Consider the following 22,726-nt stretch of genomic DNA (forward strand, 5'->3'; position numbering starts at 1 on the left):
CCATTCTACCAAATAATGTATAGGCATGACAATAGACCGTGGCTTCCATAGACTATGGGAGCGTTCCAATGGCTTCCAAATGCATAATTCAATCCACCCGTTTCTTGCAAAAACCATAATCAAGTCATGTACGGGAAAAATCTGACATTTCAGACTCGTTTATTCCACAGTATATGAACTAGATATTCAATATTTCTTTCCAAGGAATCAATTTTCCCATTTGATCGATAAGTCATTCTACAGGATAACCATATCAATGGATGACCCAAATTGTGACCTTTTCTCTGCTGCGAATATCGTTCATCCCAACTACGAGAAGCGAAGTGATAGCACTAGCAATGATTTACGGTTATTAATATTCGATTTTGCCATTTTCTTCTGCTCGGTCAGCCAATCGAACCAACCGACCAACTATCCCCAAATGCCATATGTTGAACTCAGATCATCCCACATCGACACATAGAAAATGGGCTATTAAACCATATCGACAAACGGCTCCACCATATCCATCGATCGATTTCCAACCGAGGGAATGTGCCGCTCACTCATGAAAGAACCGTCCGTACCGGAGACGGCCATAATAATTTGTCATCCGTAATAGCTGTCAGCCGGTGCCGCGCCACCACGATCCACCACCACACAGTCCAGAACGAAAAAAAAGAACTCCTATCCCGTCCCCATGGTATGAAAATCTCACTTTTATTCAATCAAGCACGTACCGGCGACTTCTTCTGCAGCCGAAATGAATGCATCGATAATAATGCGTCGGAAGGACTCGCCTGTGACGTTCGATTCTTTCGTGTGCTTGTGCTTTTGTCTCTGACCGCTACCGCACCGACGACGACGACGACGACGACGACGACTGTCGTATTGGAAAAGGACGATTTCAACCGACCGACAGTGCCGTGTGCGACTCCGGCTCGGGGAGTATGCCAACCAGTTTCCCTGGCAAATGCAAAACCACCCATTCGACCATTATTGTCCTTTAGACTGTTGAGTTGAGCCAAGGATCGGCCTTCATGTTCATTGTGGAATGCAATTGGCATGAGGAAGCGCCCAGCCACTAGACGTGGAATCCCGTACGATGGATGATTACGGATTGTGGTTGTCATCTCTATGCATGAATTTCTTTTTTTTTTGCTCTGGAAACATGAGGAATGGGGTTTTCCTAACAACGTGTAGGACAATGGAGATTAGAGAATGAAGGATAAAACTGTGGCGGTCAGAGATGCCATAATAATTCGTTGGATTAGTTCGCTTATCTTAATTGGTAGATTGCAAATTGGAAAGTGTTCCGGTTGGAAAGCAATTAATTATACAATTTATTTGACTAAAGATTGACAAATGGCACATAAATGAACGATCGGATATAGTTTAAGGAGAATCACGTCAGAATGCATTTACTGTTCATTTGCACATATAAGTATTTGTGCAAGATACAGGAATAAGTGATAACGAATGCTTTGTCTCTGCTGCATTGCACCATGCAAAAAATCATTGTTTTTGATTTGTCGATTGATAATTGTGCCCCCAAAAACATGAGGTGAGAATTGGCCGTGATTGTCCTTAAAATATGATGCCAATCGTTATGGTGTAGATCCTTATTTTGATTATGTCAAGGTCGTCCTTTAATACGTAATGTTAGATTTGAATCTCAGCCTCATCCTACAAGAAGACGAAGAGCACAACTAGCATGGTGATTCTATCAGGTGTGTGATTTGTGCATCCACCGTAATCTGCATGGTTTAATCTGATAACAAACAGTTCTCTTAGCTTTCACCACGACATGGTTTGGAGAGCTTTTCTGTTCTTTGTTTATCACAGCAGTTAGTTGATTGCTATCCATCTCTAACATGATACACTGGCGGTGTTAAACTGGGGAACGATGGGACATGTGACTCACGGCAACTCATCCAGAAATAGTTTGGGAGATTCTGCCACACGCAAAAAAATGTTGCGGTCGAAACTACCATTCCGAGAGTTAATTTAAGAATACGCACCGACGATTTTCAGCAGACAACAAACCCGTTTGATTTTACCATGCGCGCAGTAAAAATCAACTGTGGTCGTGGTGGAATGTTGTTACATGAACTGAATCAGTGGTGAATTTGTCCGAATGCATGGTGAATTTAACTGAAAATTTGTGGTTGTTTTAAAAACATGGCGTAGTCTACAAAATAGTAATTGTTACCATGGATTTTTTTCTGTGCAGGAATTCCTTAAGACATTCCTCCTGGGATTCCTTAAGAAAATCCTTCAGAAATTCTCTCGATTTTTGCAGGAAGTATTTTGCAAAATTCTTGAGTAGTACTATACAAAATTCTTTATGTAATTCTTTCCGAAATTCATGAATCTTTGTTGGAAAAATTCTTCCGGGAATTATTCAAAGCATAAAATAGTTTTTGATGGAAATGCGGAGTTTCAAACAGAAACTTCAAAGGATTGAGGAATACATTTCTTAAGGAATTATCAAGGAAATATCTAAAACAAATTTGCGAAGAAATTTTCTGAAGGATTTGGCGGCGTTTGTCAGAATTTTCTTCTTCGAGGCTTTTTTAACACATTACCGAGGCAATCTTTTAAATTTCGGTGGAAAAATCTGATGGATTTCTCCCGAGAAAAATTAAGTTTTTCCAAAATATTCATTTTACAATTAGGATCGCTGTTATTTTACCTATCTTGGTACAGTGATCACCATGTCACCACGAACTGGTAATTTGGCCGAAAAAGTTGATTCATGCCTAACAGGTCATTTGGCTCAATTTCGTTTGTATTCGGTCAAGCCAAAAATTCCGTTTGCTAGAAATGGTCATTTGGCAAAAAGATCTATTTAGCTTGAAAATGTCCTCTCTTCAAAACAACTATGTCGGTCAAATGGCATTTTTGTCGCAAGACCTATCAAGCCTATTAGGTTGCGACTTTTTAGAAAAAACGATCAATTCAGCCGAACGACACTTTTGGCTGAAAGTCCATTCCGGCAAAATAGCCCTTTCTATCATTCAAGATCAGGCCAAACAGCATTTTCGAACAAATGATTCAATTGAATTAAATGACATCTTCGGCCAAACAGCATTTACAGCCAAATAACCTGTTAGGGCAAACCCTTTGTTCGGTCAAATTACCAGTTCGGTCGAATGTCCCTTTCGGCTGTGTGTCACTTTCGTCCAAATGACTATTTTCGGCTTAAAAACTGTTTCGGACAAACGTTCAATTTGGCCAAACGGAATTCAGCTGAATGACTTTCGGCCAAACGATGACATTTTTATCCGTATGTACTTTTTGACCAAATGACATTATCGGACAACCAACTTCAAGCTAGAATGTTTTCAACCAAATTGTTTGTTCGGTCAATGGACAGATCCAGCCAAGCAAATTTCGGCTTTGTGACCTTCTCTGTTAAAGGAATTCTTCGGATTTCAAAATTAAAATTCTTCGAAATTTCCATTCGAAGTTCTTCTTAGATTTCACGGATAGCTTTTTAAAATTTCATCGGGAAATTGTAAGGATTTTTCACGAAAAACGATCTGACGACACCTCTACCCTCTACTCCTGAACAAAGTTTCGAAGGATTTTTTTGAATTCCTCTTATGAACTCTTGAGCCTGAGGGAATTTACCTTTGAAGTATTTTTCGAAAGATTAACGAAGAAATTCCTTAAGGAGACAGAAAAGAGATTCTTAGAGCAATATCCAGATAAAATCATAGAGAAATAGAGAAATATAAGAACGCTGTAAATTCCTTAGGAGATTCTTTGAGGAACTCGTTTCCGTTCAGAAATTCAGAAAATATTTGTTAAAGTTCGTCTCAGAGCTTTGGAAGATATTCCTGGAGAAAATTTCAAAAGAATTAATGGAGAAGTTTACAAGGGAATTGCATATCGGGAGAAATTTCAGGATTAATAAAGGTGTTCCGGAGGAATTCCTGAAAGTACTATCAGACGAATTTCTTAAATAATTCTTAGAAGAATTTTTGAAAGAAATTATAGAAAAAATCCTTGGGGAATGTTCTAAGGATTTCCTTACGAGATTTTCGAATAAATTCGTGTAGGAAGCTCCGACGAAATTCCTGAGGGAAATTTCGAAGATATTCTTAAAGGAGATTCTGGATTCATTTGCGGAGGATGTGTTTAATGATTTTCCGATGCACAGCAAAATTTTTGAAGGTACACCTGAAGGAATTTCTGGATGACTTACCGAAATAATTCCTAGAGGTATTTTTTAAATAATTAAGGTACACTGGGGGAAGTGGAAAAGGAAAAATCGATAGTGCATGTTTGAATTAGTGTAAAACCAGTTCAAATGATCTAAATGCGTTCAATCAAAATGGGCTATCAAAAACAGTCAATTTTGCACCAACTGTGCGGTAATTCATACCATTTTGGTCGCTTGTAATTTATGGAAATAAATTTTAAAATTAGGAGTTGTTTTTCCACTTACCCTAATGGGATGGGGTAAGTGGAAAACCCATGTTACCTTGACCTTCAATAGTGATGAGAAGTTACATATAACTAAAATCAATACGATAATTGCTCGGAGTATCTTTTGTGGAATAATTTCATTACCTTCACGGAATAGATCCTCAAGCAATTCTCGTAATAGCTAGGGGAGGGCTGGTTTTGCTTTCTCGAACACTAAGTGTACGTAAAATCTATATGTTCGCCCCAAAGATGAACTTTTTAAAGGAAAAATGGGACTTACAGTTACTTGGGTTATGAACTAATCAACATAGTTTAACGAATTAAGATGATGTCTGTATGTGCGTATTTGTATGTATGTGTGTGCGCAAAGCACGTACAAAATTATCAGCTATTCTTAAGCACTTGTCCTTAACCAATTTGTTCGCAAAAAAATTACATTCAACGGCGAAACTTGTTATGAATAAAAATTAATGTGAATTATCCAATATATTTACCTATCAGTGCTGTTTTTAACTTTCTTATACATTTTTTCATATCTAAAACATGTGAAAGGCATCAATACCGATAGGTGGATTAATCAGGCATTTTCTCATTTATATTAGTCCAATCACCACTGGAATCACAATGATAACAAAGAAGGAACATATTAAGATTCATAGCTTTCGAAATAAACCCTGGAGGGAAGAAAAAAATTGCGTAATTAGAACATTATCCACTTCCCCCGCAGTGTTTGATACCTGGGGTAAGTGTAAAATCTTTGAATTATTTGCTTTCTTGGTACAAACCACTACCAATTGAATGGGATTAGTTTAATTGTATTGAAATGGTTACCTGTGATATAAATTCACTTTCAAAAGGACAATTGGTGCAAATAAGAATTGATTTTATGAGTGCAAAAATCAACTTTTCGCGAAATCTAAAATTACAGTTCAAGCGTTCATCGGGTTTGTGTATGTATTATTCAAATTTTAACATAATATTAGTGTGAGCATCAAAGTATATTCTTGCATAATGTTATGATGTGGTAAAAACTGTAAAATATGTACAATTCCAATTTTTCGAGTCGATTTTTACACTTACCCCCTTTTTCCACTTCCCCCAGTGTACCTTATTCAAGGTATTTTGAAGGAAAAAATGTGGAGAATATTCCGTAAGAATGTCTGGATAAATTTATGAAATAATACCTGTAAGACTATTTCAAGAAACTCCCGAGGAATTTCCAATGAAACTCGTGAAGAAGATTCCCAAGGAATTCTTCAGAATATTCGAAGAAGTATAATCGACTGCAATCCCAATATTTGGGGGTTTATTCTTGGTACGTAGTTTCAATTCCTGAGCCACAAACAGATTGTTTTTACTATTGTCCTGGATGGCTCCACCCCAGTATCTCGAATACCAGCACATCGAAGGCCACTACTCCGATTGGGACAGTAGCCCGAAAGCCATTACCTCGAATGGGTCTTCACCCACAAAATCCATCATTCCGAAAGGCCAATATCCCGAACACATTTCGAATCTGCAGTTTCCATCATCGTCTTTGTTCGATTGAAATACATGCACACAAGCCGTCTTAAGCCCAGTCGACGTGGGTAGAAGTTCCCTGCATTGAGAATGTTCTGCGAAATATTCATCTCATTTTAATAGTCCTCAAAGTTATCACAAGTAAGGGTATGCGATAACACACTTTTTCCAAACGAAACGAACCGAAACGAAATTTAAAATGTCTATGTTGATTCGAAACGAAACGAAACGAAATCAGGGTCCATTTAATTCGAAATTTTTCGAAACAAAACGAAATTTTATTTTTTTTTCCGCGGAATTTTTATTAAATTGGTTTTATATTATGTACGGATTTTCTTTTTACTTTTCTAATTCAAATAACTGTTTTGCGAAAAATAGAGTTATAATAAGAGAAGAAGTAGTCTGTGATAAATCACCTCGTTCCCGTTTATATACAATTGGCAATAAGGCAATACCTAAGCATTTGTGCCGCTTTTAAAGCAATACATGGAGCGTATTCTTCCGAATCTGATCAATCAGTTCAGTTTTATATTAGTAAGTATATGAATACATAGAAATTGTTGATTTTTCTTTTCAAATTTCGTTGAAAACCTAATTTCATCTGAATTTTCTTTATTTTTTTTATTTTTTTTTCATAGGGTTAACTCAAAGTTTCATTGACGTTAAAGGTTGTAATCGAGTAAAAACCAACCGTGTATAAAAAGAACTGGGTGTAATCTACTCTGGATAAAAAAAAATTATTCACCTGCTTCGGAGTTTCCAATTTATGTCCAATAATGATGCCGGTCATGTGCTTACAGTCAATTTATTCCTTAGGGCCTTCTTAACTTTTAAGCGGTCTCCACGTGGTGCGATAGAGAAGGATTGAGTGTAAATCCTTCCAAAACCACTATTGTGCCCGTCACGCGTAGGAGGAAATTCTTACTGAACAACATGATATTGAAAGGTACACGATTGGAACTTTCGAATGCAGTCAAATTTCTTGGCGTAGTTCTTGATAGCAAACTTAACTGGAACATGCATTTAGAACACGTCATTAATAAAGCGACAAATGCTCTATGGATCAGTAAACGAACTTTTGGTAGGCAATGGGGACTTAAGCCGAAAATGATCCATTGGATATATTCAGCTATGGTAAAACCAAGAATCACCTATGGTTCGTTGGTCTGGTGGCCAAAGACGAAAGAGAAGCATGCTCAGATGAAACTCGAAAAACTTCAACGATTAGCGACTATCTCAATTACAGGTGCAACGAGCAGTACACCATTGAGTGCACTAAATGCTTTACTGAACATGCTTCCTCTGCATCAAATTGTACAATAAGAAGCTGAAAAGATTGCCTTGAGGATCAGAAGATCCGAAAACCTCTTAGGGTCATCTTTGCATTCTAAAAAACTTCAATATAAACTCCCTAGTAATAAACAATGAAGACTGGATGGAGAAAAAGTACAATTTCAATAGACTGTTCAAAGTAATTGATCCTGGGCGCAAAACATGGTTAAATGTAGGACCAACACTTCGTTCAGGATCAATTACGTTTTATACTGACGGTTCAAAATTGAGCAACCAAGTGGGAGCAGTAGTTACTGGCCCTGGGATAGACATATCGATTCCCATGGGCAGTTGGCCATCCGTATTCTAAGCGGAAGTTCACGCAATTCTAGAGTGTTCTGTAATATGTTTGCGTAGGAACTACAGACACTCAAATATATGCATCATGTCCGACAGCCAAGCAGCTTTGAATGCTCTGAAGTCGGCAACATGCACTTCAAAACAAGTTTGGGAATGCATTCAGTCCCTCCAAAAATTGTCTTGTCGGAACCAAGTCAATCTATATTGGGTTCCAGGACACTGTGGAATAGATGGTAACGAAAAAGCCGATATGCTGGCGAGACTCGGATCATCAAGTCGGTTTACAGGACCGGAACCTTTTTGCAGCTTACCAACTTCTACTCTTCGTATGAAGGTATATGGGAATCTATGAAAATAGAAACCAATTTTAGGAACGCAACTAATGCCAGGCAATCAAAACGCTTTATCACTCCAAATGTTTCCATGACTCGCAACATCTTAGAATTATCTAAAAGAGAAGCACTTATACGGGTCTCATTACAGGTCTTTGTTCGAGTCGATATCATTTGAAGCTTATAGGGAAACTTCAAAATGATCTATGTCGTTTCTGTGACATAGAAAAAGAATACTCGGAGCATCTGTTATGCCGTTCTCCAGCAATTTTTCGAACAAGACAAAAGTTCCAGTTGGAATGTAGAACCATTGAAGAAGAAGAAGTAAGCGTTAATAGAAAAAAAATGTATAACATAAAGTTTTGAAAATAGTTTTATGATTTAGTTCAGCGGCGCAGCCAAAATTTTTGCCAATATAAAGTATGGCTTAAGTTTAAATTTGTTTCGAAATTCCGCGGAATTCCGTTAAATTTCGTGAAAAGCTGGTTTTTTCTTGCGAAATTTTTGTAATTTTACGAAACGAAACGAAATGAAGAAATCAGATTTCGCCATGCTCAAATTCCGCGAAATTCCGCGGAATTTCGTTTCGAACCACCTGAAACGAAATTTTTCGAAATACCGCATATGCTTAATCACAAGATATGTAACGGAATTTTACGGAAAGAGAATTCTTCGTTCCAGACTGTTTCCAAACAGTTCCAGTTTTGTGAAACGAATCGCACCGTTGAGTAGCTGCGTGTCCCATTCGGGGAAGTGACTCATTCGGGGTAATGGCGTTCGGAGTAATAGCCTTCGGGGTAATGGCGTTGAGGTTACTGTCGTAGTGTCCTCCTGGACTGTACTGAATCCCTGGACCTATTGATCAAATTTATGAATCTCCTTCTTCTTCTACTTCTTTTTCTTTTTTTATCTCAAGTTTTACCAATTTCACTAAAATCATGTTTTGCCTTTCTCGTACACTAAGTATACGTAAAGGCTATATGTTCGCTCCAAAAATGAACTTTTTATAGGTGGCCCGGAGACCCATAGTGTTATATACCAATCAACTCAGCTCGACGAATTGGCGTGAAGTCTGTGTGTGTGTGTGCGCACCAAAAGAGCAAAAAGTTTAGCTCACTTTTTTGCACTTACCCTCAACCTTAATTTACTCGCAACATGTTGCATTTGAGTATACTGCCCCATTGTTTCCTATTGAAAATTGGCCGGATCGGACTATGGGCTTGGAAGTTATGGCCATAATACTTTTTCTCATAAAAAAGTGCGTAAAAAAGTCTAGCTCATTTTTAATGCACTTACCCTGAACGGATTTCCTCGCAACAGGCTGCATTCGACGCAGTATTCTGCCTCATTGTTTCCTATTGAAAATTGGACGGATCGGACAATGGGCTTGGTTGTTATGGCCAAAATACTTTTTCTCAGAAAAAAGCGCGTTAAAAAATCTAGCTCACTTTTAATGCACTTACCCTGAACCGATTTCCTCGCAACAGGTTGCATTCGACGCAGATTCTTGTCTCATTATTTCATATTGAAAATTGGCTCGATCAGACGATGGGCTCAGAAGTAATGTTCAAAATACTATTTTTTTACCGCACGAGAAAGGCATCATCACCGCTAGGTGGATTAATCTGGGTTTTTTAATAAATTGATATAACTCGACAATGGGAGAAGATGTAGACAATATTCTTATAGCAAAACACACATTCTGAAAAGCCCCAGAAGGTGCCTTCAGAAGGTGACATTCGTGAAAAATGAAAAATAAAAAATCTACAGCTGTAACACTTTTTATAAGTTTTATCATTATCATCGTATTGCAAGATTTACGAGAAAAGATGCATTTTGGGCCTAAAGCATAATTTTAAGAAAAAAAAGTTCTACAAAGTTGTTCTGGATACTTGGGCCCTTATTATAGAGTTACCGAAAAATAGGGTGGACCATTTTATAAAAATGTGAAATTTTAATTTTCGTTTTTTTTTGCGAAATATTGACATAAAATGTTCTACAAAGTTGTAGCGCAACTTTTTCCAATCAACTTTGCTATATAAACTTTTTGTGTAGCTCTTAAGCTCACTTGTTTAGAGTAATTTTACTTACCAGAGTGTCCCTCTAAAAACAATATTTATGATCTGCTCATTTATATTTTTTTTCACGGATGTCACTTTTGGGGCTTTTCAAAACGCGTGTTTTGCTATAAGAGTATCGTCTGTATCTTCTTCCGTTGTCGAGTTATATCAATTTATTTGAAAAAACCCTGATTAATCCACCTAGCGGTGTTGGTGCCTTTCTCGTGCAAAAAAAATACTAAAAAATATGAGTAAGTGCTTTTTAGCGTGTTTTGCGCAAAGAAAATAGTATTTTGGCCATAACTTCTGATCCCATAATCCAATCTGACCAATTTTCAATAGCAAACAATGGGACAGGATTCCCCGCCGAAAGGAACTTGTTGTGAGTAATTTGGCCAATGCCAAATTCCAAAAAGTGTGTCTACAAAATTTTGTACACATACGCACATACACACGCACACACATACATACATACACACAAACAGACATCACCTCAATTCGTCGAGCTGAGACGATTGGTATATAACACTATGGGTCTCCGAGCCTTCTATCAAAAGTTTGGTTTTGGAGTGATCATATAGCCTTTACGTATACTTAGCAGGGTTCGCAATGCTCACTCAATCTCAGGAGCACATGATTTTCCCTCACGAAATTTTTCGGGGAGAAATCGCTTTTCGGGAAAGAAAAACAGAATGGAGAGTGATAACAATTTTTCGCTCACTTTGATTGCCGCTAAACGTTGGTTTGCTCTTTTTCTTTCATATTCGAGTCTTTTCGTGGCATCATCAATGTAGATGGTAGTAGCTTATGTGGAACAAATAACTTAACGCTTCCATACAGATAACGTGGTGGTGTGGCTAAAGTAAGCGCATCCCCACAGCTATTATTGTTACTATTCTGGGTTCGAATCCCGGCGCGGCCATACAATTTTGTAATTGTTCTGCGCTAATTCTCGCGAAAAGTGAGTGAGAGGTAAAAGCAATGAAACGAAAAAGGATTTTCATCTAATAGGCAAGATTTTCGTTCATCTTCCAATGCTAATTCTAGAGAAAAGACTGATGGGTGAAAGATGATCCTCAACATAAACAACGAAACAAGATTTTCCCTTGGCCCGAAAAACGCTTGCTTTGGTCTCATTGAAACGAAAAGTCGAAAACCTGATACTTAGTATACGAGATGGGCTATCCTATTTTTTGATTGCACCATAAAGATGGCCTTACTATTTCGAACAATTTTGTAGAACAACAGTTTTTTTTTTCTAAAAAATATGGTTTTGGCGTAAAATACATCTTTCCGCGTAAATCTGTATCCTGGACCATAGTGCAGTTAAGCGAGTGGGGATTTTCCGGCAACATCCTTGCGTTTGTTTGGAATTTCCTTATAGGGTGCTCCTTTAAAGTTCTAATCGGGAACCAGGGTTCGAGGACTTTCCTGGAGGAATCTGGGGTACTGGGACGTTGTTCCTTATCGCCATGGATGGCGTGTTTCGTTCCCTTCCTCCGAACATATACATCTTTGTCTATGTTGACGATCATAGGCGTAACTAGAGTCTCGGTCTAGGGGGGGCCATGGCACCAGCTGGTGGGATGTAATTTTCAAAGGCGATTTAAAGCACTGTGCGCATGGATTGCAATAGAAATTGTTTGACTAAGTTTATCGCTCATTCGTCCTAGAACTAACATAATAAAAAATCGCGAATAATACAATTGATTTCCAATGATGCTGTGATTGCTTCAAAACGCTGTGTCTGTGTCAACTTGTCTTCTCCATGTTACTAAATGTGGATAAGTGTGTAATCTAAGATTCAAGAATCTTCTTCGAATTATCTGTAAATGAAATTCGATATGAGTATATTTCTGAAAGTTTTCAAGCATTTCCATGATTACTTAATGCATAAAGATGTCGATTTTTTTGAAACTTGAAATTTTTGAAACTCTAGATGTGGAATAAATTTCACGAAATTTTGTCATAATCAATATAAGTATTCATGCAATTCCAAAATGTATGCTATGTGCTGAAATAGTTAAGTACCGATGAACACAAATTTGGAATCCTAAAGTGTTTTTTATGAGTCATAAATTCCATGAGTCATAAAATTATGAGTCATAAATCAAATTCCAGAATAACATAGGGTTTTTGTAGTTACTGACGTTAGGAAGAGGCTTTATTATGGTTTTCTGAATAGGTGAGAGATTTCTCTGCAAAAATCAAAGAGACTTGAGAAGCAACCAAATCGATCTGAATTGTGCTGTAAAAGAAATGTTTTCCAATACGAACTGGTTTCTAAATCAATTTTTTTTTATCCTAAAAAACAAATTCTAACTAAAGCAGGCACAAAAGAGTTTTCCGATGATCCTTATGAAATCGCCAAAAAATTAAATGGAACAAGATCTTTTAAGGATTATAAAAATATTTCTTTAATGCAATCTCTGTTGTGAGTGCGAAGGTTGCCTAAGTTTTGTCCTAATACTTTCAATGGAATGCGTTGTTGATTTTTCTGTCATTGTAACAAAGATTCTTAAGTTTTATAATTTTATATCTTTCTGTGCCAGAATCATATAGCGAGAGCAAAAAGCTCCATAGGAATTTGATCAACTGTTTTGCGGCATACCTTGCGATTAACTCGAAGATTTTCGAAAGAATGGTCGTTCGAAATTTCATTGACCGGATTTGTGTACATGTGCTCATTTTGATGTAGTTGCTTCAGTCTTTTTTGAAGCGGATGGTAGTTTAATAGAACAGAAATATTTATATACTAATACAATTATGTTTTTATGTTTCTGTGACCTGGATACTAGTCAAATAAATGCAGAACAAATTTATTATTTTAGGCTAGCAACTGAATTAGAAGCGGCATTGATTTTAGCTTAAAAATCGAGAAAATGTTCCCGGGGGTTCAACTTAAATATTTCGATGCTTTGCTGAAAAAATTGTCATAGATGTGATAACGCAACAAAAAATATGGTTATAGAATTCATAATCAAAATTAAGAAATATGTAGGAAATATGTAAATGAAATAAAAACTGACTAAGTTGGAATTACTTTTCAAAATTTTCTGGGGGGGGCCACAAGTAGGTCTGGAGGGGGCCAGGCCCCCCCCGGCCCCCCCTTATTTACGCCAATGTTGACGATATACAGGGGTTAGACGAGAAGGTTGAGATAAGTAAAAATAAGTCGAAATTCAAATCAGCATAACTTTGCGTATAATAATCCGATTTTGATAAAACCAGGACCATCAGAAGCGGACACTCTTCTTGTATACTCTCTCCCTGCAAAACCTGAGATTGGTCCTTGGCCACCGGAAATGTTCCGGGTTTTCCGAGGGTATGTTCAAGATGCATTTTTTCCACTGCTTGTCATTTTATGTGACGTTAACTTTCATCATGTTTTATGTTTTTTCCGCAAACTAGAACTAATATGCCGGCCAATGCACAGTGTGCAAATTCGAGCCAAAAAACGGACGCAATTCAACCACGGTATGTACATATCTGGAGATTACCTTAAAAAAATATAGGGGGTATTAGACAGAATGAGACAGTGGACGATGCACTCTAAAAGAGAAAAAAAACTCTCTTTAATATCTCCACTAAGTAAGCAAGGATGCTAATATAATTTTTAGAGTTATTAATTGATTTGCTCTATCTTATTTTAAAATTTCATTCAACTGTAGGGGATATTTGGCAAAATTAGACAATATTCAACCCCCTAGGAAAAGTCACATTTCATTGTCCATATAATTCGCCGATTTTCACAAAATTTTCTCGAGCTTTCAATTTGTGTGTTCTGTTAAATTGAATAAAAACGGTTCAACGTATAAGGGATATTGGACAAAATGAGACACTTAAGGGACACTGCAAAAAAGGAATCGCCTTTTGATATGCCTACAATAGTCTTCAATGATCTCAGTACATTTTCCTAAAATGAAAATTGATTCGATGTTATACTTTTGAAAATATTTTAAAATTATAGGGGGCATCAGACAAAAACAGACACTAAACATATTCCCAGTGAATTGTCCGAGGATAACACTATTTCAACGTCCTGAATTCCATAACTGACAGTAACTCATTTGATGATCTCCTCGAATCTTAAAGTTGTATCATCTGAAGCATTTTATAGGGGGTATTAGACAAAATGAGACACTTATCCGTGCTCAACAATATATGGGAGGCCCATTATGATATTTCCATAACACAAGTCAAGGTTTTCCCTGTCTTTTCGATTGATATTTGCATTAGCATTAGCAAAATCCTCTTTTTGTAGGGGAAATTGGACAAAATAGGACACTTCCAGCATTCTGACGGCAAAGGGGTCGGCACCATCAGATTCTTTGGATTTTTGTGATTTTTTTAAGGTAATCTCCAGATATGTACATACCGTGGTTGAATTGCGTCCGTTTTTTGGCTCGAATTTGCACACTGTGCAATGGTGGCTGTAGATCGAGAATCCATCAAAACTACGCAGAGATATGGTCAATTCCGTAAAAACGGTCCCGGGAACATGACGAAATGATAACAGATCGGAATAATGCAAATATGAGTATCTGACTTCATGGCTTTGCGAGACGATGATTACAGAAACATTTCCAGAATGATAGTGTCCACTACCACCCTTATAGCAGGTTCCATGGGCCTTCCAGGAGGGGCCGGTTTTGGCACCATCTGGAACCATGCATATATGGGTGTCAAAATTCATGTTTTCCCAAGACGATGAATATAGGATCTTTATTAGAGATATATTTTGAGGACTGTGAGACTCTTTGGCCAATTTGTAACAGGTTCCGGAAGTTCTGCGAAAGTGTCTTTTGTTCAGGGTGTATGTCCAATCCCGTATCATTTTCACGAAAATGGCCATATCTCTGCGTATACCTAACGGATTTTCGATCTGCAGCCAGCATTGGTCAGCATATTAGTTCTAGTTTCTGGGGAAAACATAAAACATCATGTCACTAAACGTCATATAAAATGACAAGCAGCTGAAAAAATGCATTTTTAACATACTCTCGGAAAACCCGGAACACCACGGGTGGCCAAGGGCCAATCAGATGTTTCGCATAGGGCCAGTATACTAGAAGAGTTTCCGCGTCGGATGGTCCCAGTTTGATATAAATCGGATCATTCTACGCAAAGTTATGCTGATTTGAACTTCGACAAATTTTTGCCTATCTCAACCTTTTTGTCTAATTCCTGTATTGCTGGTAATTGTTGGCGACACTCCAGGCCGCAATCCGCCGTCAGGTCGGTCCATCGCTGGGCCAGCTCTGAGGGCTTCACTATGACCGCCAGTAAGTGCGTCAGAGGACACTTCGGCGGGAGACCTTTGCGGGGCCCACGTGTAACAATACGTATGCCGATGCCCCAAATTTCAGGTGCCGAGGGATACTTATGGGATACCTGCCAGGTTGTAAGTCCTCACCCCCCAGAGACCGGACAACCTCAACTCGTGTTCTAAGACCCCTGCTCAACCTCAACTAGTGATTTTAATAAGGTCAGCTGGGAGGGCCTCACACATCCTCAATTCTAGCATTTTCGCCTAACCCGCGGCTGGTTGTTTCATGCAGCACTGCAAGTTTGAAATTGAAAATTTTACATTATGTTCGTCGGATGCCAGGCGTTCTGATTAGTCTAGTTGACTGTCGGGTAACCCTGCGGTCAATTCAACATAAGATTTCGGAAGTATCTTCGTACTAAGCCTACCATTCGACCAGAGGGAAATAGGGGCTAGAATGGTGACTTCTAGGATATGGTCCTCGCCTTGAGCCTATTTTAGCATCTCTGGAGAGAAGCGCATTGAACAACAATAGTCCGGCTTCAAGACCACCAATGGCTACCTGAATCCCAACTGTACGAATGGTTACCGGGTTGCTGGATCAACACTTAAATCGTTAAATTATGTTTTGTCTATGTTACGTTTTAGTTATAAGTTTTATCAATGTTAGTCTTCATTTTCATTCTTAAATTAAACTTTGCCTATGGAAGGTCCCAAGGTTGGACCTGAGGGTGACCACCCCCTCCCTCTTTCAACTACTCCTGGCCTTGTCCATGCGACGAATGAAGAACTGATTCAAATATCAAAATTCACATTAATAAAGGAAAAAATATATAAACATTCTAAAACAGTGTTCTAAATTATACTTCTTCTTCTTCTTCTTCTTCTTCATTGGCATTACATCCCCCACTGGGACATTGCCGCTTCGCAGCTTAGAGTTCATTAAGCACTTCCACGGTTATTAACTGCGAGGTATCTAAGCCAAGTTACCATTTCTGCATTCGTATATCATGAGGCTAATACTATGATACTTCCATGCCCAGGGAAGTCGAGACAATTTCTAATCCGAAAATTGTCTAGACCGGCACCGGGATTCGAACCCAGCCACCCTCAGCATGGTCTTGCTTTGTAGCCGCGCCTCTTACCAAACGGCTAAGCTGCCGCTAACCGTAAGTCAGACTTATCTGTATATGGACGCCATATCCAGATAAGTCTGACTTGCGGATAGCGGCAGTAAGGAGGGCCCCTAAATGATACAAAATCCTTAAAAATTTATCTGAAATTTACGAATTTATTAAATTTAATTAAAGTTTGACAATATTCATTACCAATTGGCAAAATCATGACATTTCCAATAGATTATGCATAATGGATATTTGTCAAAACTTTTGCCTTTAAAACTTTTATTTGTCAGTAAATACACTAGCTCCAAAATTTTGGCTCTCATTGTTTATTTAATAGCAGCTACCTTTAACAGATATTTTGATTTGAAAGCCGCATTTATTTTACATGATTTACTTTTCTACTGCATTTCCATATTGTTTCATTGAAGAACGTGCCATATTGTTAATGCACCGTTGATGAAACAGCAAAGATTTTTTTACATTGACGGGCAGCATTCGAGAGCTTCAATGTTTTTGCAACACTCGAAATGTAATTAACTAGAAATAAAGAGCTTTTACGAAGATATTGTGTGTTCTGCTTCGGTAATCGCGAGAAAGGCAATAACAATTGAATACATAAATCAGATCTTGTTGCATTACCATCCACTGGCAACTCTTCCATTTACGATCCAATTCAACAGCGTACATCCGCAATAGAAAAAAAAACGTCAAGCCGTATTCCATCGTTCATCTTGACTCTCTCGGTAGCACAAGATAGGCTTGAACACTTCCTTTCCCCCTACACCTACTACACCCTTCCCAAGTCATCAATAATTACCTCGATTGCACTCGGGCCTCGTACTGCTGGTCCGGATCCAGCCCACGCAGCAGATAGCTCATGCCCTGAGTGTAGTGATGGGAGTAGGGGAACGCCGGCAGTACCACGTCCCGCCAGTCCGTCTTGGACCACCTGGCGCCCCGGTGCATGCTGTGCCCATTGTAGGCATTGTTGTACGAGTACGGCTCGAACGAGGTTATCTTCCGGTCGTAGTCCAGCATCTGCTCCACAGCACAACAATGCCGGGGCAACGTCATCATCGTCGTCAACCACAGGAACGTGTAATGTTCGTCGTCCACCCGATTGTGGTTATGGATGTAGCGGATAGGGACAAAAAAAAAACGTTTGCAGTTGGTGTACATGATGGTCCCGAGCAAGGAAGCGAAAGGTGGTTGAATTGTGTCATACCGGTGCATCCGTACGTTAGCATTGAAACAAAAAAAGAAATGTAGAGGAAGAGAAGAGATTGAATTAATTTTGCGATATTATGACAGAGCAGGTTTTTGTGGATTAAGGAAATTACGTTCCACGTTGTCTATGCAGTGTTAGTGCGTTGGGGACGACGCAGACAATGAACAATGTTAGAAGAGCAACGTTGGTCTTCAAATGGGAACGACTTTCAAGTAGTATGTCACGAACGATGGTTTTCAATGTAAATTAGGGTGTCCCAAAAGCAAATCTTTTTCAGGGCTCAAAGATACATTCTAAAGAGAGGAGAGCATCTTTTATATAAAAGTTGAGTAAGTACGGACTATAAATTAATTGCTGTGTCCGTCTAACCAGTTTGACTAGCTCTTGTGGTCGTTTGTTAATGGCGAATCCTAGTACGGCGGTAATACAATTACAAATTACGTACACATTATTTTTCTGCTAGCCGAATCAAAAAATTGCCTATCAGGATTTCTTTTTTTTTACTGAAAATTCAAAAAATTTCGCGTTGTCGCATCGTAATTCGAGCACATGACTACTGTGAACAATGAACCCGACCCGGCGACGACTTCGAGGTGCCCAGCGCTAATCATGAATACGCGCCTCGACAACTTAACAGGCGTACGGAAACCGGCCCACGGTATGCCATACCAGAGTGCCTGAGTGGACTAGCATAGCAGTAGAAGCACGTTTAAGAGCAGTTTGAAGAGGTGCGATTATTTGCTGAGCTAGCCATGGTTGACTCCGGAAACAGATAGTTTACAATCTACCTAAATAATTCGGATATAGCCAAATATGTTTCATCGAGTTCTGGTGTGATTTCCTACAATTGACGAGGCACGTAGCTGACTACGGATCTGTCGCTTGTTGCCTACTTTCTAAACCAGCGGTTCTCAACCTGGGGTACATGTACCCCTGGGGGTACCTTCGCTGCCCCTAGGGGGTACCTCGAACAGAAATGCCTAATGGCGGATGTATACAAATTTCAATAAAAACTTTTTGATAAAGTTCTGATAATTTTCATTTCTAAGACTTCGTATTGTTCATAATATGCGATGCGATTAGTAAATTGACTTTTGTAAAAAGACTTTTGAATCCTACTGATGTCAAGTACAGTGTATGAAGGGCTGTGGGACAAAAAATGAAAAGTATAATACTTCGAATAAACAAATTTAAAAAATCTTCGTTGCAATCCAACATCGAGACAACATGTTGAATATAGGTAAGGAATATAATATTTCTGAACTAAAATCAAGAATCTAAAGGCGACAGCCTCTATTTGAGAGTCATGAAGGCCTTTTTCTGGAAATCTTAGTAGCATCGTTGCAAGAGATTCGAAGCCTCATGAGAGTCATGAAGGCCTTTTTCTGGAAATCTTAGTAGCATCGTTGCAAGAGATTCGAAGCCTCCTTTCAAGAGGCTTAGAGGTCCTTCATAGAGGCCTCAGCCTCCTTCAAGAGGCTGGCCCAGCTCCTTCCCAGCTCCTTCAAGCTCAGCCTGAAGCCTCCTTCAAGAGGCCTGAAGCTCTAAGCCTGGAAGCCTCCTTCAAGAAGCCTGTTTCCTTAAAAGCCTCTTTCGACTCAGCTCCTCAGAAACCACGAAAGCCTACTTTCAAAACTCGAAAGCCTTTTTCAAGAGTTCTGAATTAGTCTTCAACAAGCATGAAAACCTTCTTTCAAAGGGCCAAAGCATCTTTTTAAAAACAAAAGCCTCCTTTTAGAGGCTTGGTCATCCTAAGCAATAGCTTATGGCTTATTTTATTTACTGCGAAAAATGGGGGTACCTGCACAATGCTAATGTCTGAAGGGGTACTTCAAAGAATAAGGCTGAGAACTGCTGTTCTAAAACAATAGTTGTTTTCAATTTGTAATACTGCGATATGAAAACCTTCATTGCCAGTGAACTCTGCCCATAGACTGAGCCGACGGATGTTAAACCTTTTATGTCTTCAGACTTTGCAGCAAATGTTTTTCTGCCCGACGTTTCAAGGGGCTATGCACGTCGGGCAAAGAAAAAACATTCGTTTTAATTGCTGAAGTGACTGCAAAGCCGAAAAATCCCCGGTGCTGAAAACAGTTATCAGGGAGCTGACTATCTGATTGCAGACCAAGCAAATTCACACTTCACAGCCACACAGATCTACTGTGGTATTTTGTTGCCAGAAACCACACAGAATCTATTTCTTTAATATTTCTATTTTTTTTATTTATTCAATGCACTTGGACTGGTCCTCCGATAATTTCACCAGTTCGAACTCGACGCACAGTTTGTTCACCCGGGAGGCGAACGTCTTGTAGTCTTCGGTGACTGGCTTGGCGACTTGCAAGCACAGATACCGTCCGCTGATAACAGGGTCTTGCGTGCCAAACAAGCTTTTCAATTTCTTGACTGTGTCGTCGTCGTTTTAGAAGGATGTAACTGGTGTACATCTCGAGCTCCGGTGGACCAAGTTTCCGCAGCAGCAGCTACTCGCCAGTGAATCGGAAAATTTGTTCCGAATTTATCGGAACATGAATGTTGATGGTCAACAATGCCTATTGAAACATTTCCTCTTGCTGCTTAAAAAGCGCCTGATGCTGAAACTGCATGTTCATCTGCTGTTGCATCTGCTGGAGAAAATGCATAATAATCGGATCGACCGACGGAATGTTGGCTTGAGCATCACTGGATTGCAACATCGGAGGACGAATTGCTGGATTGGATGATGTTTGTTTTTGCTGTAAGACAGCTCCTGACTGGTAGTTCGGAACTGTTTGAAAAAACAACATAACATAAAAAGTTTACTTGAAAAAACCTGCACAGATAATCATATGTTGTGATTTTAAATGTAATTTCATGCACATATTTGGAGCATGCAACACATTTTGATAATAGCGCGATCGTTCTGCGTCCAACTCAAAACACGATCAAACTTATATTCACATATAAACAGACGACCTCCTCAAGACAAACGAAGCAAACGTTTTTGAGAAATCGACAACTTCTACATCGAGAAAGTGTCTCCAAAGCCCACTTCCCATAAACTGTTGAATGAAATTCGCATCGGACATTCACCGTCCGGTCCGTGCCGCTGTGAGAGGATGCTGTTTATGCGATTTCTACTAGGGATCCTATATTAAGAGATGTGCGAATACTTTTCCAGACGATTTAGCAACGCTGTTACTTTCGTAAACAAACGCTGCCAGCACTTGCCGTGGCGCAAAATGTTGGAGCTCAAACGTGACTTTGCTCATAATAGCATTTTTAGACTTCGTTATCTAACGTCCAACAGTGTATTATCACTAAAATAAAAGTGTAATACAAATGAACAAAGTACCATGCATGAACTAGACTACTTCAACTTGCCAATGTAAAACAAATTGTTTATTCGACAAAACTTTTCGTGAAATCTTTTTCATTACAATCGCAATACCTTTCAATCCGCAACAATAACGATGTTCATTTGGCTCAGATTCTGACAGCTCTCAATGCTCGATTGGCTCAAGATGGCCGCTTTCGCATATCTCTGAATGTAGGATCCCTAATTTCTACCAACTCGCATTCCGTCGACTCCAGTCTATGGAGCAGAGGTTCACTGGCAATGAAGGTTTTCATATCGCGTATTACAAATTGAAAACAGCTATTGTTTAGAACAGCGGTTCTCAACCTTATTCTTTAGAGGTACCCCTTCGAACGTTAGCATTTATTGCGGTACCCCCCATTTTTTCGCAGTAAATAAAAATAAGCCATAGCTATTACTTGGGATGGCCAAGCCTCTAAAAAGGAGGCTTTTGAGTTTTTTTTAAAAAAGATGCTTCCCAGCCCTTTGAAAGAAGGTTTTCATGCCTCTTGAAAGAATAATTCCGAAACTCTTGAAAAAAGGCTTTCGAGTTTTTTGAAAGTAGGCTTTCGTGGTTCCTGAAAGGAGGCTTCCGAGTCGCTTAAAAGAGGCTTTCGAGCTTCTTGAAACAAGGCTTCTTCTTGAAAGGAGGCTTCCGAGCCGCTTGAAAGGAGGCTTCCGAGCCTCTTGAAAGGAGGCTTCCGAGCCTCTTGAAAGGAAGCTTCCGAGCCTCTTGAAAGGAGGCTTCCGAGACTCTTGAAAGGAGGCTTCCGAGCCTCTTGAAAGGAGGCTTCCGAGCCTCTTGAAAGGAGGCTTCCGAGCCTCTTGAAAGGAGGCTTCCGAGCCTCTTGAAAGGAGGCTTCCGAGCTCTCTTGAAAGGAGGCTTCTGAGCCTCTTGAAAGGAGGCTTCTGAGCCTCTTGAAAGGAGGCTTCCTGAGCTCTTGAAAGGAGGCTTCTGAGCCTCTTGAAAGGAGGCTTCCTGAGCCTCTTGAAAGGAGGCTTCTGAGCCTCTTGAAAGGAGGCTTCTGAGCCTCTTGAAAGGAGGCTTCTGAGCCTCTTGAAAGGAGGCTTGAGCCTCTTGAAAGGAGGCTTCTGAGCCTCTTGAAAGGAGGCTTCTGAGCCTCTTGAAAGGAGGCTTCCTGAGCCTCTTGAAAGGAAGCCTGAGCCTCTTGAAAGGAGGCTTCTGAGCTCTTGAAAGGAGGCTTGAGCCTCTTGAAAGGAGGCTTCTGAGCCTCTTGAAAGGAGGCTTCTGAGCCTCTTGAAAGGAGGCTTCTGAGCCTCTTGAAAGGAGGCCTGAGCCTCTTGAAAGGAGGCTTCTGAGCCTCTTGAAAGGAGGCTTCTGAGCCTCTTGAAAGGAGGCTTCTGAGCCTCTTGAAAGGAGGCTTCTGAGCCTCTTGAAAGGAGGCTTTGAGCCTCTTGAAAGGAGGCTTCTGAGCCTCTTGAAAGGAGGCTTCTGAGCCTCTTGAAAGGAGGCTTCTGAGCTCTCTTGAAAGGAGGCTTCCTGAGCCTCTTGAAAGGAGGCTTCTGGAGCCTCTTGAAAGGAGGCTTCTGAGCCTCTTGAAAGGAGGCTCTGAGCCTCTTGAAAGGAGGCTTCTGAGCTCTCTTGAAAGGAGGCTCTGAGCCTCTTGAAAGGAGGCTTCTGAGCCTCTTGAAAGGAGGCTCTGAGCCTCTTGAAAGGAGGCTCTGAGCCTCTTGAAAGGAGGCTTCTGAGCCTCTTGAAAGGAGGCTTCTGAGCTCTTGAAAGGAGGCTCTGAGCCTCTTGAAAGGAGGCTTCTGGAGCCTCTTGAAAGGAGGCTCTGAGCCTCTT

The 22,726-nt window shown here is 39.6% G+C and overlaps 1 protein-coding gene across 1 annotated transcript in view; it reads right to left on the reverse strand.

Annotated features, from left to right (window-relative positions):
- LOC134224346 (hemicentin-1) overlaps positions 1 to 22,726 on the reverse strand; it is a 587,700-nt gene that overhangs the window by 41,276 nt on the left and 523,698 nt on the right. The window contains exon 10 of the mRNA XM_062703676.1: positions 17,172 to 17,392. Within this exon, the coding sequence (XP_062559660.1) occupies positions 17,172 to 17,392 (221 nt within the window). The remainder of the gene's footprint in view (positions 1 to 17,171; positions 17,393 to 22,726) is intronic.

Source organism: Armigeres subalbatus, chromosome 3 (genome assembly GCF_024139115.2).
Source record: "Armigeres subalbatus isolate Guangzhou_Male chromosome 3, GZ_Asu_2, whole genome shotgun sequence".
Lineage (NCBI taxonomy): Eukaryota > Metazoa > Arthropoda > Insecta > Diptera > Culicidae > Armigeres > Armigeres subalbatus.